This window comes from Ctenopharyngodon idella, chromosome 4, assembly GCF_019924925.1.
Source record: "Ctenopharyngodon idella isolate HZGC_01 chromosome 4, HZGC01, whole genome shotgun sequence".
NCBI classification, from domain to species: domain Eukaryota; kingdom Metazoa; phylum Chordata; class Actinopteri; order Cypriniformes; family Xenocyprididae; genus Ctenopharyngodon; species Ctenopharyngodon idella.
The window spans coordinates 21489671-21509381 of NC_067223.1; the positions used below are offsets into that span (position 1 = coordinate 21489671).

A 19711-nucleotide genomic window follows, 5' to 3' on the forward strand; every position below is an offset into this window, starting at 1 on the left:
AAACTCACTATTGCACAATGGCTACGTAACTTACTGAATACTGTGTCAGAAATCACCCCATCTTTTCCCCTCTCTCCAGGATGACGTGACGTATTCTGCTGTAGTCCATGTTAAAACTGCAGCCACACCAGCTCACACAGAGAGTAACCCAGCTGATCACACCGAGTACACCCCAATAAACTTAAATGCTAATCGTCAAGAAAGAATATAGTCAATTTAATGGTGAGCCTTTTAAAGAGATTGAAACAACCATGTACATTTTATTATTGAGGGATTTGTGTAACCTCAGATTGAGAAGAAAACCTGTTTATTGTTTGGAGGTTCTTTCAGAATTTATTTTAAATCAGGACTAGAGAATTAAGGAGTTGCATGTTTCTAGTTTCAGAAAGCTGAGCACTAATAGAGGAAAAAAGAAATGAGTCACACCGTGTGCATGCACTTTCACCAAATGAGATCATTTGGTGAAAGTGCATGCACACGGTGTGACTCATTTCTCACAAACCATAGTGTCGGATTTAGCAGTTGACATATTTAATGTTTATTGATCTCATAGTGAACAATTCATCCATATGTTTCATATTTTAAAACTTCACTTTTTTTTCTAAAATGTAAATTCAATTTTTTTTTAACTTTGTCCTAACTTCTAATGAAAACAGTAGACTTCTCTCTGATAAGAACTTCTCGAGTCATTTTGTCCTCATAAACCCCTCTTTTCGTACAATCGACTGCAAGCTCGCATCCAGATCCGCCTCCATCCGATCAACAACCAATGGATAGAACCATGTCCCCTCCATCCATTTTTTTTTTTTTTTTTTTTTTACTTTTCCATTAATTCGTTTCACTCTTTCATAAGATGAATAAGTGACTTGTTTACCAATTCAGCCTCATTGTTTGGATTTTTCATTTTTCAGTTGTACTCTTAAATGTATTATTAGTATGGTATTATTACTGATATGTTATTATTGACAGAAACAGAGTTATTGCCCAAGGGGGAAAAAAAGTATATTACAATGGAAATAATAATAATAATAATAATAATAATAATACACTATTTATTATAAATGGAAAATTATTTAATAAAAATGACTAATTTTGTTCTTTAATCAAGTCACTTATATTTGTCATACCTCTCCACCACACATAAAATAACTAACCCTTAAAGGGCATATTGCAGGTTAGAGCATCAGTGATTCAATGTATAGAAAAATAATGTAGGAACTAGATTTTCTTTCAAATACACGTATAAATACGCTACTTGGGCTTCTGGGGCCGGTTGCACCAGCTGGACGTAAAAAAGTTGGGTGTAAGCTCTATGCTGGACTTAGTTATGTCCAGCTTTCCGATTAATATTCACACCTGTTGCACCATCTAAAACTACGACTAGACTATGCGCGTACACGCTGGCATGTTCTACAGCACTGTTAGTTGAGATCAATTTCAAAATGGATGTAAAACAATTCAAGGCAATGAATTCATGCAGTTTTAAAGTACATATATAAAGTATAGATTACCAGAAAATGGGCTAGTCGACCGTTATAACCGTGAATAATTTAAACGGCAGCATACGTTACAATCAGATTAAAACGCTAAAAACTGGTGTAATTTAATTTTAGTTAATAAATTCATTACCATTTTCATCTGTTATACTAATTTTAACAGAAAATTCAGAAATTACTATTTAAAAAAAGCTTTAATTTAAAAAGCTTACCTGTTTGGAGCAGAACTGGGCGGTGCAGTCGAATCCGGAACGACAGCTCATTAGCGATGCAGTTCCAGCAGTCTCATTGGTTAGAATTAATCACGTGATGACGCCATCTCGCGTATTACTAATAATATATATATTTTTTTTTTTTTTTTTTTTTGCCATTTCAGAAATATATAAAAATATCAAATTCATCAGTGATGTATTTATTATGTGTATATAATTTATATATTTTGCTATTTTTGTCTTTTTCTTTTAATAACTCGAGTTCGAAATAAAATGACTACTACTATTACATATATATATATATATATATATATATATATATACACACACACACACATAACTGATGAATACCAATGATAATAGTGAACAAATCCATCATTGATCAACCATTTACATTGTTTTATTGTGACAAATAAGTTAATTTTAATAAATATGGTAACACTTTCTATTAAGTCTATGCTTATAATGAATTTTAGCTCCATTTATACTTATTTATGAGTAGACTAAGTATTCTATAACTATATTATAAACTATACTATAATACTATAAAGACTCATTAAGACTGCATTAAAAGAACAGTTATAGTTACATTTATATTATTTTTATAATTACTTTTAAGTCATGCATTTGCTTTTTCAATGCGCATGCTCATAATCCATTACACTGATTTCTAAGTATTAATTAGTCAGTCGATTCCATGAATGTATTTATAAAGATGCAACCTGCATCGTTATTAATGTTATATTACAATGACATTTTAGTAATTCAGATTTATTTCTGTCAAATAAGTGAATATATTGTTATTAATACCAGTGTTGTGTTTTTATAAATACATATTGTGAGTGATAATAGCTACTAACCTCTATAAATGCATTGTTGAAGGCTTTAAGTAAAGTCAAAACATAGGATGCAATTTTCCTAAAGTAAATGTTAAGTAATCATGAGGTTGTGTATCATTATATATTTTAAGTTGTTTTGCAAATGTAACTAATGAACAATAATTCCAATAAAAAAATTTAAAAAAAAAAAAAAAAAGTCTTTTTAATGTTACATACTAGCAAAACACTGCAACAATATTTTTTAAAGGAACAGGGGAACAGCTGCTACAAGCAAACAGGCAAAGACAGTACTTGTCTTGCTATCTTCTTGACTGTGTGCAGTTTTAGTTAAGTATGGTGTGGGCTGTTGAATGTAATGACATTTATGACATTTTACTGAATCGTTAAAAAATAGTTTGATTAACACTGAGCCTTGAGCGTCTAATCTTAAAACAATGATTTATGTGCTGTTAACATGGTGGGCTGCCCACAGGAAACCCTCATGTTGGCCCCACAGTGAAAAACTTCTGTGGGCCCTGTATGAGATAACCCACCGGGGGGCCCATGTGGGTTTTCTGTGGGCAAACCCACAGTGGGTTGCACAGAGTAAACCCTCATGGGGGCCCAAATGGGCAAAACTGCTATGGGTCCCGCATGGGCTAACCCACTGGGGACCCGTGTGGGTCTTCTGTGGGCAAACCCACAGTGGGCTTGCCCACAGAAAGCCCATATGGGGCCCCAAAGGGTTTGCCCTTGCCCACACTGTCCCACAGAAAACCCACACTTACCCACAGTGGGCCCACACTGGCATGTTTGCTGGGGGAGTAACGTTATTGATTGCTAGTAACATAAACTTTGATCAGGCGTATATCACACTCGTTAATATCCATCCATACTAACGTTATGTGCTATATTTCTCATCACGACTGATTTGGTAGTTAGCAAATGTAAAAAAACAAAACAAAAAAACAAACACAAGACTTAACGGTGCACAATTGACGTTTTTATCGAGCTGCATCTCTAACGGATCCGTGATCATGTCTCCCACCGGCGGACGAACATAAGTAGTGTCAAGTCAAGTCAAGTCACCTTTATTTATATAGCGCTTTTTACAATGTAGATTGTGTCAAAGCAGCTTTACATTGATAACTGGTACATTGTTTGACTGCACAGCAGCTCTTAAAGAATAGTGTCAATGCAGGCAGATCAAAAGCACTGTTGAATATCAAAATGTCAAGTCAAGTGTCCCCAACTAAGCAAGCCAGAGGCGACAGCGGCAAGGAACCCAAACTCCATCAGGTGACATCAGGTGGCAGACAAGTGGCAAATTGGTGTTAAAATGGAGAAAAAAACCTTGGGAGAAACCAGGCTTAGTCGGGGTGCCAGTTCTCCTCTGGCCAACAGTGCTTTGTTACAATTCAGGTTGCTATCATAAGTCCAATAGGATCGCAACATTAAAAGTATTTATTTCAGTTCCATCCAATTGAGGATCGTATTCATCACGCCGGTATGGACGGTTGTTGAGGAACTGTGTCGTGGCTGTCGTGTCGATGAGGCCTTCACAGGGGATGATCTAGTTGACTCAATCTCTGCTGATACTTCAGGGCTGCGTTGTGGTCGTGTCAAGGTGCAGGTCCTTGGTCTCACCTGGATACGGCCCGGATCCGGTTGACTACGGTGAACCTCGGGATAAACAGAAAGACTAATATTAGCGTAGATGCCATTCTTCTTCTGATGTAACGAGTACATCAGGTGTTATAGGAAGTGTTCCCGGTTCCGGCTGACCTAATTTATGCAGCCTAATAATCCTTTAACGGATTTGGAAATATAAATTGGTAATGTGTTATGTGTATGCCAGGTTAAAGAGATGCGTTTTTAGTCTAGATTTAAACTGACAGAGTGTGTCTGCTTCCCGAACAATGCTAGGAAGATTGTTCCAGAGTTTAGGTGCCAAATAGGAGAAGGATCTACCACCTGCAGTTGATTTTGATATTCTAGGTATTATCAGCTGGCCTGAATTCTGAGATCGCAATAGACGTGAAGGACTATAATGAATTAGGAGCTCGCTCAGGTACTGGGGAGCTAAACCATTTAGTGCTTTGTAAGTAATTAGCAAGATTTTAAAATCTATACGATGTTTAACAGGAAGCCAATGCAGTGTTGACAGAACTGGGCTAATATGGTCATACTTCCTGGTTCTAGTAAGAACTCTAGCTGCTGCATTTTGTACGAGCTGTAGTTTATTTATCAGGCGAGCAGAACAACCACCCAGTAGAGCGTTACAGTAATCTAGCCTTGAGGTCATGAACGCATGAACTAACTGTTCTGCATTTTTCATTGAGAGCATATGTCGTAGTTTAGATATATTTTTAAGATGGAAGAATGCGGTTTTACAGATGCTAGTAACATGGCCTTCAAATGAAAGATTGGTATCAAAGAGCACACCTAGGTTCCTAACTGACGACGAAGACTTAACAGAGCAGCCATCAAGTGTTAGACAATATTCTAGGTTATTACGTGAAGAAGTTTTTGGTCCAAAAATTAGAATCTCTGTTTTTTCTGAATTTAGTAGTAGGAAATTACTGGTCATCCAATTTTTTTATATCAGCTATGCACTCCGTTAATTTTGTGAATTGGTAAGTTTCGTCAGGGCGCGAAGAAATATAGAGCTGAGTATCATCAGCGTAACAGTGAAAACTAACGCCATGCTTCCTAATGATATCTCCCAAGGGTAGCATGTACAGAGTGAACAGTAACGGTCCTAGTACTGAGCCTTGTGGTACTCCATATTGAACTTGTGATCGATATGACATGTCTTCGTTTTCTACTACAAACTGATAACGGTCAGATAAGTATGATTTGAACCATGACAATGCAATTCCACTAATGCCAACATAATTTTCGAGTCTATTTAAAAGAATATTGTGATCAATAGTGTCAAATGCTGCACTAAGATCCAGTAACACTAATAGAGAGATACAACCACGATCTGATGATAAGAGCAAATCATTAGTAACTCTAATGAGAGCAGTCTCAGTACTATGGTACGGTCTAAATCCTGACTGGAAATCCTCACAGATACCATTTCTTTCTAAAAAGGAACATAGCTGTGATGATACTGCCTTTTCTAGTATTTTTGACAGAAAAGTGAGATTTGAGATCGGCCTGTAATTGACTAATTCTCTAGGATCAAGTTGTGGTTTTTTAATAAGAGGTTTAATAATAGCCAGCTTAAAAGTTTTTGGTACGTATCCTAATGATAAAGATGAATTGACGATATTGAGAAGAGGGTCTATGACCTCTGGAAGCATTTCTTTCAATAGCTTAGTCGGTATAGGGTCTAACATACATGTTGTTGATTTTGATGATTTAACAAGTTTAGACAATTCTTCCTCTCCTAAAGCAGTAAATGAATTGAATTTTTCCTCAGGGACACTACAATGCACTATCTGACACGATACTGTAGTAGACGGTTGCATGGTTATTATTTTTTCTCTAATATTATCAATCTTGCAAGTAAAGAAGTTCATAAAGTCATTACTGCTGTGCTCTTTGGAAACATCAGAAGTTGAAGCTTTATTTCTTGTTAATTTAGCCACTGTATCAAATAAATACCTAGGGTTGTGTTTATTTTCTTCTAAGAGTTTTGAAAAATAGGCAGATCTAGCAGATTTTAAGGCCTTTCTGTACTCAATCATTCTCTCTCTCCACGAAATACGAAATACTTCTAGTTTTGATTTCTTCCAGCTGCGCTCCATTTTTCTGGCTGCTAACTTTAGGGACCGAGTGTGGTCATTGTACCATGGCATTGGATTAATTTCCTTAATCTTTTTTAAACGCAAAGGAGCAACTGAGTCTAATGTGCTGGAAAAGACAGAGGCAATAGTTTCTGTTGCAACATCGAGGTCTTCTAAGCTGTCTGGTATGCTAAGGCGATGAAAATGATCAGGAAGATTATTTATAAAGCAATCTTTAGTGGTAGAAGTGATGGTTCTACCATATTTATGGCATGGAGGCAGTTTAGCCGCCTTGACTAAATGTAGTATACACGAGACTAGATAATGATCTGAGATGTCGTCACTCTGCTGCAGAATTTCAACAGCATCAATATCGATTCCATGTGACAATATTAGATCTAAAGTATGATTATGACAATGAGTGGGTCCTGACACATGTTGTCTAACACCAATAGAGTTTAGAATATCTGCAAATGCCAATCCTAATGCGTCTTTTTTATTATCTACATGAATATTAAAATCACCAACAACAAGGACTTTACCTGCAGCTAGTACTAACTCTGATAGAAAGTCAGCAAATTCTTTGATAAAGTCTGTATTGTGTCCTGGTGGCCTGTATACAGTAGCCAGCACAAATGTCAACTTACATAATGTTACGTAAAGTACCATAGTTTCGAAGGAATTATATTTGAAAGACTTCTGACTAATACTGTAAATATTACTATAGATTACAGCAACACCTCCCCCTTTGCCTTTCTGACGGGCATTGTGTCGATAATCATAACCTTGAGGACTAGACTCATTTAAAGTAATGTAATCGTCCGGTTTTAGCCAAGTTTCTGTCAAACACAGCACATCTAGATTATTATCTTTGATAATATCATTAACAATAAGTGATTTTGAAGAAAGGGATCTAATATTTAACAACCCGAGTTTTATCATTTGTTTAGCATTATTATCTCTATTTTTTATTTGTTGAACATCAATTAAATTTTTACCATTAAATGGGTTTGGAAGTTTTTTGTTTTTACTAATTCGGGGTACAGACACAGTCTCTATTTGAAAATATCTAGGTGTAAGAGTTTCTATGTGTTGAGAGTTATCTGAATTTTCTGACTTCTGTAACGTGAGGCAGCTAGCAGACGGTCGGTTTAGCCAGTTTGTCTGCTGCTTTCTGACCTGGGCCCCAGTTTGTCATGTTTCAGTTCTAAGACTATGTGCCATATTACTAGAGAGAAGAGCAGCACCATCCCGGGAGGGATGAATACCATCTCTTTTTAACAGGTCAGGTCTGCCCCAAAAACTTTTCCAATTATCTATGAAACCTATATTATTTTGCGGACACCAGTGTTACTGTATGTGTTTCATGTTATCCTTTATTCATTAATTCTGTGTTACGAATTTATTCTGTGCCCATTCACTGATAGTGTGAGGATGTATATGACGTCATGATTATGTAGTTGAGTGAACTTGAATGTACATAGCATGAATGAAATTGGAGTATTTACATTACCAGCACATAATTCAAAACTGTTTTGTGTGAGTGTGAGACTGTATGCATTTGTATTCATCAGTGTTGAAATTGATTCAAGTAAAAACGGTGAAGAAGCATTGCGTGTGTAAGTTTATTCATTTAATATAATCATTTACAGTAGTATTACAATGTTGAACTCCATCATATCGCCGGGATGATAATCCTCCGGTCTATAATGAACGCGTTTATCAAAACTATGCAGAAGTGGAGTCCCGTCTCTTCACCTGCACAAAACACACCCAGGCACGGAAGATAGCAGCATCCTTTTCTTGTTAGTAAACCTCTGGACTCCATGTCCTGACAGGCTGGAGTTTGTGCAACCGCCACAAACAATAATTTACCATGACTATGATAAATAGAATACAAAAACTACCGAAAACACACTGATTCACGACCACTGTTACTGAATACCATCCTACTCTGCACTGAGTCAACACAGAGCTCCACGAACGACTCCCTCTCGTGACGTAAAATGACACGGTCAACGCTGAAAAAAAAAAAAGCGTTTTTTACAGAGACCGTCACTTTATCTACTAAATTCGTGCCCTTATGTCCTGCAAAACATTTTTTAAATCCTGCAGTACCTTTTTATGATATTTTCGTAAAAAATTTTAACCTGCAATATGCACTTTAATACTGTAATTTCATTTTAAATTTCTTATATATTATTATTTAATAATAACTAACTGAAGTTTATTACATAATTCTAGAGGTTTTACAGAATATAATACAATTTTATGCAATCTGAAAAGTCTAAAATGACAAAAGATCCCTTTTGTTTAAGGTAACAAGAGGCCAGCTGGAGATGGTTGCTGCGTCCCATTTCGAAGGCAGCATTTGTAGGCTGCATACGTCATCGAGGATGTTTTATTTAAGAAAAGTAACCGTTATTCTTCTTGAGGTGTAAAATACTGTCAATTTTCTTACTTTGCAATCTAATTGTTACATTTATTAAATGAGACGTACACAGCTAACAAATGCGACCTCCAGAGGATGCAGCCTTTGAAATGAGACACCCACTCCATACATGTAACAGGATCACTTATATTTCCACCTCCTAATTTGGATCAGGTGTTTATCATCTCTTCTGCCACCTACAAGACAACCGAGAGAAAAACGAAAACAAAAATAAATAAAAACACCCACACACAATAACAATGAACTAAAAAATTATTGATCACTTTTTATTAAATCAATCCTTTGTATAAGTTAAAATATGAGAACATTGTATTAATTCGTTCTTATGATTTGAAAAATTAATAAGTAGGCTAAAAGGAAGCCACAATTGAACTAAAACAATGAAATTAAAACACAGGGACAAATTAGCCTCATGAAATGTCATGTTTCAACGAATGATTAATAAAACAAAGCTCTCGACCGCGTTGCCGAATAGGCTGAACTGAGACACGGGGGAGTCCAGGAACCGATTCTTATCGGTCTCCCTCATGTCAGCCAGGGTCAGCCAAAGGTGGCGCTGCTGGACTACTAACGTAGCCATCGCCTGACCAACAGAACGTGCCGTTACTTTCGTCGCCCGGAGGGTGAGGTCAGTGGCGGCACGCAGCTCCCCAAGCAGCTGTTGGTCAAGGCCAACCTGGGGCATATCTATGAGCGCTTTTGCCTGATATACCTGCAAAAGGGCCATGGCATGCAGAGCAGAGGCGGCCTGTCCACAGGCTCTGTAAGCTTTCTCCGTCAACCCTGAGGAGAATTTACAGGCCCGGGATGGGAGACGCAGTTCACCGTGCCAGCCGTCGGCCGTTGGACACAGCTGCATCGCAACGGACCGCTCGACTAGGGGGATCCCAGCGTACCCCTTGGCCTCTCCGCTATCTAAGGTGGTGAAGGCGGAGGAGGGACCAGCCATGGCACGAACGCTATAGGGCGCTCTCCAGGACTTGGTCACCTCATGCACTTCCGGGAAGAATGGCACTGGAGCAGGACGCTGAGGACCAGCGTGGGCCACCCCGAGATACCAATCATCCAGCCGAGATAGTTCGGGATGCGGTGGAGGATTCCATACGCACCCGACCTTCTCGGCGAGCCCGGGAAAGCATAGCCGTCAGCTCGGGATCGGCCTCGGGCAACGCTACCGTCCCGGAGGGAGGCAACGCAGCCGAGTCTTCATCTCCAAAGGACTCCTGCTCACCTTCCAATGCCGCGATTGACATCTGATCATCCGCAGGTGCGCCGAAGGACACGGCTGGTTGCTCCGTTGAGGGACCAGGACAATCCATCGGCAGCACGACGGGCTGCAGTGTTGTAGAGGGGACGGGGCCGCGGAGTGGAGCTCGGCGGGGAAGCCCTGACCGTAATCCTCAAATCACCCTGCCTACACGCCGACGCACCATCACCCCGGCCGAAGCCAGAGAGAACGGCGGAACGGGGCATAGGGGAGGGGACCCCCGCTCCCTGAGAACCAAGGAACGAGAGTCTCGATCTCAACACTGAGATAGTCATGTTCCCACAATGAGAACATGAACTATCCACAAAAGCTGCTTCAGCATACTGAACGCCCAGACATGTGATGTAGCGATTGTGACCATCATCGGGGACCAGGGAACGACCGCATCCAGTAACGCACAGACGAAATGACGTCTTGAAAAAGACGCAGGGTTCGTCTGTAAAGCTGTTTTAGAAGGGGAATCAGCTCTGAGCTTGTGCCGAAGCACACAGGGATCAGTCGCGATGTGATCGGGTACACCACTCCCCGATCACAAAGCAGGGAACCGGCCCAAATTGCAACCGTCAAAGACAGGTGAGTGTTTGGAAATATGCTGTAAAAACAGCAGTTGAGAGCACACAGCTCAGGCTCCTCTGCAGCTCGCGACCTCGCTGTAAAGTGCCGTCACACCAACACAAGACCGCTGAAAATCTCTTCCAGGCTTTGTGAGTTTAACTCCAAGTCAAAATAGCTGACAACCAAGGCAGGAACACCACAGTTGGCTCTGAAGCGAAAGACAGAGTGCAATGACATCTGCTCCCCTATTTATACCACCTGGCGGGGGCGGTGCGCATTATGCAAATATCGCACGCCAATTCCATTGGCTTGTTGTAAGTTTACTTGAAGCAGATCTCTAGCGATATCCCAATTCGTCGGTCACTACTGACGTACGTCGAACGTGACTGACTGAAAGGGAACAGAAAACTTTCACAGAACCAGCCTTTAAAAACCAATCTTTCCAGTCTTTATCAAGATAAATGCTTACCATACACCATGATAAACTCATTGCATCAATGAACTTCCAACAAAGGATATGTGCACACATTTATTTACATAGCTAATGCTGACCACAATAACTCAAGATGGAAATTTGAAAAATGATTCATTTCGTAAAACTCTTAAGGATTTTCCTTGGCACTTTAGCTGCCTGGCCAGGTGAAAAAAAGTACATTTCTATAATGTACTTAAAGTGCTCTATTTTCGCACACTAATTTTGTATTTAATATACTAAAAATTCTTACTACAAACCTGATTCCAAAAAAGTTGGGACACTGTACAAATTGTGAATAAAAAAGGAATGCAATAATTTACAAATCTCTTAAACTTATATTTTATTCACAATAGAATATAGATAACATATCAAATGTTTAAAGTGAGACATTTTGAAATGTCATGCCAAATATTGGCTCATTTTGGAATTCATGAGAGCTACATATTCCAAAAAAGTTGGGACAGGCAACATGATTGGGTATAAAAAGAGCCTCTCAGAGTGGCAGTGTCTCTCAGAAGTCAAGATGGGCAGAGGATCACCAATTCCCCCAATGCTGCGGTGAAAAATAGTGGAGCAATATCAGAAAGGAGTTTCTCAGAGTTTGAAGTTATCATCATCTACAGTGCATAATATCATCCAAAGATTCAGAGAATCTGGAACAATCTCTGTGCGTAAGGGTCAAGGCCGGAAAACCATACTGGATGCCTGTGATCTTCAGGCCCTTAGACGGCACTGCATCACATACAGGAATGCTACTGTAATGGAAATCACAACATGGGCTCAGGAATACTTCCAGAAAACATTGTCGGTGAACACAATCCACCGTGCCATTCGCCGTTGCCGGCTAAAACTCTATAGGTCAAAAAAGAAGCCATATCTAAACATGATCCAGAAGCGCAGGTGTTTTCTCTGGGCCAAGGCTCATTTAAAATGGCCTGTGGCAAAGTGGAAAACTGTTCTGTGGTCAGACGAATCAAAATGTGAAGTTCTTTTTGGAAAACTGGGACGCCATGTCTTCCGGACTAAAGAGGACAAGGACATCCCAAGTTGTTATCAGTGCTCAGTTCAGAAGCCTGCATCTCTGATGGTATGGGGTTGCATGAGTGCGTGTGGCATGGGCAGCTTACACATCTGGAAAGGCACCATCAATTCTGAAAAGTATATCCAAGTTCTAGAACAACATATGCTCCCATCCAGACGTCATCTCTTTCAGGGAAGACCTTGCATTTTCCAACATGACAATGCCAGACCACATACTGCATCAATTACAACATCATGGCTGCGTAGAAGAAGGATCCGGGTACTGAAATGGCCAGCCTGCAGTCCAGATCTTTCACCCATAGAAAACAATTGGCGCATCATAAAGAGGAAGATGCGACAAAGAAGACCTAAGACAGTTGAGCAACTAGAAGCCTGTATTAGACAAGAATGGGACAACATTCCTATTCCTAAACTTGAGCAACTTGTCTCCTCAGTCCCCAGACGTTTGCAGACTGTTATAAAAAGAAGAGGGGATGCCACACAGTGGTAAACATGGCCTTGTCCCAACTTTTTTGAGATGTTGATGCCATGAAATTTAAAATCAACTTATTTTTCCCTTAAAATTATACATTTTCTCAGTTTAAACATTTGATATGTCATCTATGTTGTATTCTGAATAAAATATTGAAATTTGAAACTTCCACATCGTTGCATTCCTTTTTCATTCACAATTTGTACAGTGTCCCAACTTTTTTGGAATTGGGTTTGTACAAGTGGTAACTAATATACTATCTCTGTATTAAAACAGAGATAGTATATTAAAGACACATTTTAGTTCACATTTCATGGTGTCTCAAAATAGCACGGTTGAGTACACTTAGATGTTCTTAAGATTATCTTAAGTACTAAAGATTAATTTTTAGTATATTAAGTACAAAATTAGTGTGCGAAAATAGAGCACTTTAAGTACATTATAGAAGTGTACTTTTTTCACCTGGGTGTGTTTTAAAAGACTATTTTCTTTATTATATTTTCTTCTCTGTGTTCTGTAAAGCTGTGTAACAATGTACATTGTAAAAGATGATGTACAAAAAAATTGAAATTAAATTGTAATATAATTTGTTTTGGATTAAAGCATCTGCCAAAAGTGTAAATGTAAAATTGATTGAACCTATGAGTGAGTAATAATTAACAAAGATAGATAACTCAGCTCATATTATTAAACAACAAAACAAAAACAAGCCAATGTCAACATTATCATGAGTGCATGAGTTTTTATACGTGTCATTAAATTTATTTAAGTTGACAAGTTTTAAGCATTTGTTCAGTTTTACATCTGTTGATACAGGATGTTGTTGCTCGTGGAGGAAAAATAACATTTAAAGGGACATTTTGTGGATTCAGCACAAGTTGAACTCTATCGGCAACATTTGTGGCATGATATCAATCACCACAGAAAAAATGTCAACTCGTTCTTTAGTTTAAAAAAATTGTAAGGCACTTACAATGGAAATAAATGGGCCAAGCAGTAAACATTAAAACGGAAGACAGAATCCACCGTTACAGAGCAAATTCTGATACATTTTACCTTTTAAAACACCCTATGGACATTTTCTTCAGGTGTGGAAAGGGCGATGTTGAGAGCGGTGCACAGCCTTATTACACAAGTCTTCACAAATCTGAAATCATTATTTATTTATTTATTTGTTAGGCTATTATAGATAGCTAGGCTAGTCTAGTGGTGTAGAAGCTTTAATAACATGATCACTTAGGGTAGATCAGGAAGAAATGGAAAAGCTTATGGGAGCTGCAGAGCTTATGGACAGAAAGGAACCGCTCGTCGAGCCGTCCGCATGTGGCCCCTTTCTTAATGCGCCCTCGCGGCAGCCGCAGCCTGCCAGAAGCGCGTCCTACAAACACCAGCAGCTCCACATATACAGCAGCCAGAAGAGCGCAACAACTCATCCTCGTCATCCCCGGGGGAGCTGAGAGAGAATACAACTCTCTCAAACTTCCCAACAAGCTCACCTGCGAGCACCATGATTGCAGCTGCCGTTTTGCCTCAGCACAAATGGGGCCAGAATCACCAGGCGCAGATGCGGGCACTTCTTCCCTCGAGAAGAGTGCCAAACGAGAACGGAGCGTCCCAATAGGGAGACGCTCACAGTAAATAACAGAAAACACACAGACAGTGCCCTCAAGCACTGTCTATGCGCGCTCCTCTTTTTTTTTTCCCAGACAGAAAACACCCAGAAATGTGTATATCAAAGTGTCAGAACCTGGGACACGGATGAACACACTCTCTTGAAACGTTTGTAAGGCATAATAAGATTCCCTTACCAGATTCGATACAATCGCGATCAAACAGAACATTCCCGAAAGACAAAAAGATACTAACTGACTCTCTAGACGCTCCTTTTATACTTCCAGGTCGCACTATGATGACGTCATAGGCACGTGTGATGGAAAATGAGAGAGTTCTTTCTTAAACTCATAAAAGAGAAAAGAATTATGAGAATACTGGATTATAAACAACAAAAGAAATGCCACAATTTATTAAGACCTCGAAGCAGATATGAGGGAGAAGGGCAGGCGCGCTGTTGACACGGGGGACAGGGGTGTCAGGACCCCCACAGTTTTGAAAAGACAGAATTCGACCCCCGCACTTTTGATAAGGGCTGCTTCAATCAGTCACACTATATCATCTTTTAGCTTAGGATATTTTCTTTCAAATGAGATCATTTTCATGGTTCTGTGAGCTTTCATTTGTAAATAATCAACTGTTTTGTCGTGGATGTGAACAGGAAATCCGCTCTCGAACGGAAAAACACGCGATCTCCAAACAATCGATCAAAGCGTGCTGACGTTTTAGGACAGGTCGATGGTATATAAATCATGCCCGAACGTTAGTGTTTGTCAATCAAGCCAAACCGTCCATTCAGAAACCGAGAAATTTGACGCTTTAAGGTAAGGAGGCTGATCTCTCAGGTTGACGCGTGAGCTGGCTTGACTGGAGTTTTCATGAGGATATAGTTTAGACTGTTTTGATTTCGGTAATTACATCCAGAAAGGTAAAAGCATTGATGGCATCTATAAAAGAGATATCTGAAAGCGAAACGAAAGTGATTATTGCCTCGACCAGCGACGCAGTGGGGAGGACGCACGAGAGGAGACCTTTTTTTTTTTTTGTGCGTGTAAAACATTCTTACAGCAAGTTCACAGATGCTAGGTCCAGAAAGATACTATATGGCCATTGTTTTTATGTTCATTTTAATGGCAAATGTACAAGTTGTTTCAAGCCATGCCTCTCCTTTAGTAATGCAACAAATCTTCTGGTAAGATACAGAAACGTAACATCTGTACTGTCTTTTCATTTGGCAGAGTGGCAGCTGACTTTAGGCCATTTATTTTTGTTATAATTCGTGTCCAAGAATTTAAAAAAAAAAAGGGATTATTTGAAAGAACATAAATGGCTCTTACTCTATTCTTCAAATCGCAACAATAGAAATAAAGGTAAAGGTAAACGTTTAAGGGTGTTTTTTAGGCAACCTAATGAGGCCTGAGCAGATGATTCACCAGAACCTGCCTGATTTCAACAGCCAGAGCATCAGGTTCATCCCGGTTGTGTCCCTGAGGCTGCATGCAAGGTTTTGTAGACCAAATCCTGATGACACTGATGAAACTTAGACAGAACTTTGTCACTGCTGACTTGGTAAAACACTTTGAAAGTTCACATAGTCAAGTCAGCAAAACAGTGAAATTTTGGATAAATGTTTTGGGTAACGCTTTAGATTACTTTACAAAGTACTGCGTAATTACAACGAATTTACAGCATAACTTTTGATAATTATATTGTACCTATAAAGTAAGTACATTTAAGTATAGGGGAACAATATGTTAAGTCTTGGGAATAAAGGGGTAACAACCAGGAAAATAACAAATTATTTATACTGTAAGTATTTTAGAACTAAGGGGTACTTATAGTATTATGATAGACAACAATCTTACGTTTGGGAGCAATTTAGTGAGAAAGCGCACTGATTAAGTTGTTTCAAGGCAAGTAGAAAGAACTATTGCGATCTTTTTTTAATACATGGGGAAATATACTTTTGTTTCATGTAGTTACAGGGTTGAGAGTTCATGCTTGACGTAACTTGAAGCGTGATGTAAGCGTGCCGAGAAAGTCACGCGGATGTCCGATGCCGTCAGTTTTTTTTAAAATTTATTTATTTATTAATGCTCACAACAAAATACACAGAATAACAGATAATGATAATGAGAAACAGAGACAGCAGTTCTCGCGTGAGTTTCACATGAATCTCCCGCGAGAACATCATGAAAGCTTCAATATGCTTCGTCGAACGCAAAGTCGACTCTAATGCACGCGCTGGTGACAGTTGGTCGGAAGCGAAAAGATGAATAGCCTAAACCATGAGAAAATTTCTGGGTGTACTGTGTACTGTCTTTTAATGGGATTCCTTCTTAGGATTCATCAGTTGAGATACAAGAGGAGGATGAAGCCAAGCAAGAGAAACAACAACAACAACCAAAAAAATGGACAAAATGTGTTACTTTCTCTCAGGACTTTAGAATTTGAAATGAAAAGCTGATTTTAAAAAAATGAATAAATGAATAATAAGTGTTGTAGACATGTTTTTAATTAAGTTGTTTTTCAAATAAAGGTTTCGGAGTCAGTGATATCAGGGTTTTTTTATTACTTACCCTGTAACTACATGTAACAAGCACCACTTTAATTTACGACCCGCAATGTCATACTTACCCTGGAACAGAAGTTCTCATTGAAGTATAAGCGCGAGACATCACTTCCGTCATCAGAACGCGTTTTCAGACCTCACCAACCGGATGCGCAAAGCAGGACATAGTGGTGTTTTAGAAGTGAAAAATGATATAAATAATGTTCGGTTTCTTGCACAAACCGATCGTTTCGTGTCTTAGGACATCAATGTGTCGTCACGAGCCGCAGGGTTTAATTTGGATTTGTCTGTGCATGTTTTTTTTGACTCTTATAGATGGAGTTCCCATTGACAAGCATTATACAACTGACAGACCGCAACAGTTGGAGTTAAAAATCATCATTTGTGTTCTACTGAAGAAACAAAGTCACCTACATCTTGGGTAAGCAGATAAACATCAAATTTTCATTTTTGGGTGAACTATCCCTTTAATCAGTGCACTTTCTCGCTAAATTGCTCCCAAACGTAAGATTGCTGTCATAATAGTACCCCTTAGTTCTAAAATACTTGCAGTATAAATAATTTGTTATTTTCCTGGTTGTTACCCCTATACTTACACATACTTACTTTATAGGTACACGATAATTATCGAAAGTTATGCTGTAAATTCGTTGTAATTACGCAGTACTTTCCGGGCTGCAATCTAAAGCATTACCATGTTTTGTACAAGCATACCAAGGATTTTATTCCATGGCTGCCCCATGAAACAATCAAGCCCACTCTGCAACAGGCTTTTTTCTAAACACTACTTGTATAATTGACTGCACAGAAACTTTAACTACAGAAGGCTAAAATCTAGATTCAAGAAGTGAATTGTACAGTCACTATTATGCCAGTAATACTCTGAAGTATGTGGTAGCAACTTCTTCATTTGGATTAGTTCATTTCGGCGGCTTATTTGTTGCAAATGTAGCGACAGACATAAAGGAGTAGTACTACATGAACACTTCAGCCACTACTATTAATGATCTATATAAGAACTTCAGAGATTGCATATCTTGCAAACTAATTATATAAACCTGTACAGATATTGTTAGTGTACTGTGGATCCACAAATTAATTTCCATGCATTTATTTGTTACATGTTAGGTCATTCAGTGATTCACACTGATGCAAATTGATTAAAAAAAGGCGTAATCAGATTATAAAACATTAAAGCAAAAACATACATTACACTCACAATAAATTATTTTCTCCAGCGTTTACATCACTTTTGTATACTGAATAAAATTTTTTTTAAAACTGCCAAGTGGACTTCACAGGGTATTTCACCATCTTAAATGTGATTCCATTCCAAAGGGAGCGAATATATTTAGTTCGATGGGCGATGCAAACAAAATAGGGAATAAGGGAGCATTGATACATCAATTTGCAGGAAGTGGAGATGAAAATCACAACTGTCATTGTGCAGCACCTCACCAGTCAGAACTATTGATGGAGCAGAATCAGCAGAGCCTTCGGAAGAGTTTTTAAACGGCTCTGCGATGGAGGAGTTTATGCATGCATTTGAGTATTCATAAATATTTGTTATTATACAAACTAGAATAATTATGTATGGTTATAGTGATTAATGTTACATTCGCATTAGTTTCAGCCTCAGACGTCACACTCCCTACGGACCGTTGGCTGAACGTCTGATGCGTATGGCACACTTAACTGAAAACACTTCAGGATACTTGAAGTCGTCATCTGGTTGGTTATATTTTACAGGATGTCCAGGAGACGTGCGTGTTGCGTTCTTTAATGGTCCGCCTGGAAACAAATGCCATTGTTGCAATAAACTTGCACAACGTTCTTGCATATTCATATTCTTTTGTATATTCAGAAGGCGTTTGTGGTTTCATGTGCAAAATGATCTCACAAATGTGAGAATATATAAAGATGAGAGATTCGCAAGAGCTACTGATCTGCTTCACTCAGGCTTTTTACACAGCAAACATTACAAAGATGAAGCTCATAAAACAGAGTATAATAAATAAAAAAAACAAAACAGGGGCAAGTCAGAAGCATTTTCATGAGAACCTGGAGAAATAACTGTGGTCATCTGTGTGCCCTAGATGAGTGAGCATCTGTCTCGTCTTCAGAGCTTCTCTTCTTGTTTCTTCTGAAGGTTTGTGGCTTGTTTTAGTTTTAGACATGAGGCCAACCACAACCTATAACTATAAATAAATAAGCCATGCAGTATATTAACAAAGCAGTCTAAACTTTTAAAACTAGATGTTTTTTTTTATTTATGACTCATTTGATGATTTATTTAAAAAATATTTGACACCACCAATATAGTCCTGTTTGATTATTTGCTTAAATATTGCTTAAATATGGGGAAAAAAATACAGAGATGTATCATGAAACAGGAAGTTGGAGTTTCTGAAAAGAGCTAACAGGAACTAAAAAAAAGAAAGAAAAAAAAAGACAGAGCCCACACAAAACAGAGTCGTGCCATTAGTGAGTGAGAACCAGACATGAGGGACCATTTATATCTTTTCCTTGTTATGTTTAAATTTAGTACTGGTAAGTTAAGACTTTTATTTATTTATTTTTTAATTTATGAGGAACTGGTGTGAGATCAGTGTAATAAGTGGTTGTAGTTATTTAAAATGTCAGTTTAAAACATCTAAAAACAATTTTATAAAAATAAAGCATAATAAAGCATCTTTTAAGAAATTTGTAGTTTGTAGTTTTTCTAAGATAGGACTGTGTCTGTTCACACGTGCAGAACGTTGAATTAATTTCTCAGTTGCAGAGATATTCAATCTTTGAATTCTTAAAGGATGAAATCAGGAGGGCAGCTTCTTCTTTTTTCAAATAGTGAAATAATGCATACAGAAACTAAAAATTGTATTTGTGTACACAAATGAAAGAAAAATAAATTAATTAATAAAAATAAAACTGAATGTGATGAGATTTGAGCAACATTGTCTTTCTATGTTCATTAAAAGTTGCTAAGGTTTGAATGAAGGCCCT

At 38.4% G+C, this 19711-nt stretch overlaps 2 protein-coding genes across 7 annotated transcripts in view; both read left to right on the forward strand.

Moving 5' to 3' along the window:
• The window catches only part of LOC127510861 (polymeric immunoglobulin receptor-like), a 75380-nt gene that overhangs the window by 21298 nt on the left and 34371 nt on the right, over positions 1 to 19711 (forward strand). The window lies entirely within an intron of this gene.
• Positions 1 to 19711, forward strand: part of LOC127510859 (uncharacterized) — a 47647-nt gene that overhangs the window by 20742 nt on the left and 7194 nt on the right. Inside the window, exon 5 of one of the 6 annotated variants that reach the window (XR_007929768.1) lies at positions 80 to 166. The exons of 4 other annotated variants lie outside the window; for them this stretch is intronic. Coding sequence is in view for 1 of the 2 variants with exons in the window: in XM_051890948.1 (XP_051746908.1) it covers positions 80 to 211 (132 nt within the window). In the remaining variant the exon portion in view is untranslated. Of the gene's footprint in view, positions 1 to 79; positions 5692 to 19711 lie in introns of those variants that run through there. One more of the 6 variants, XM_051890948.1, reaches the window with a different exon arrangement.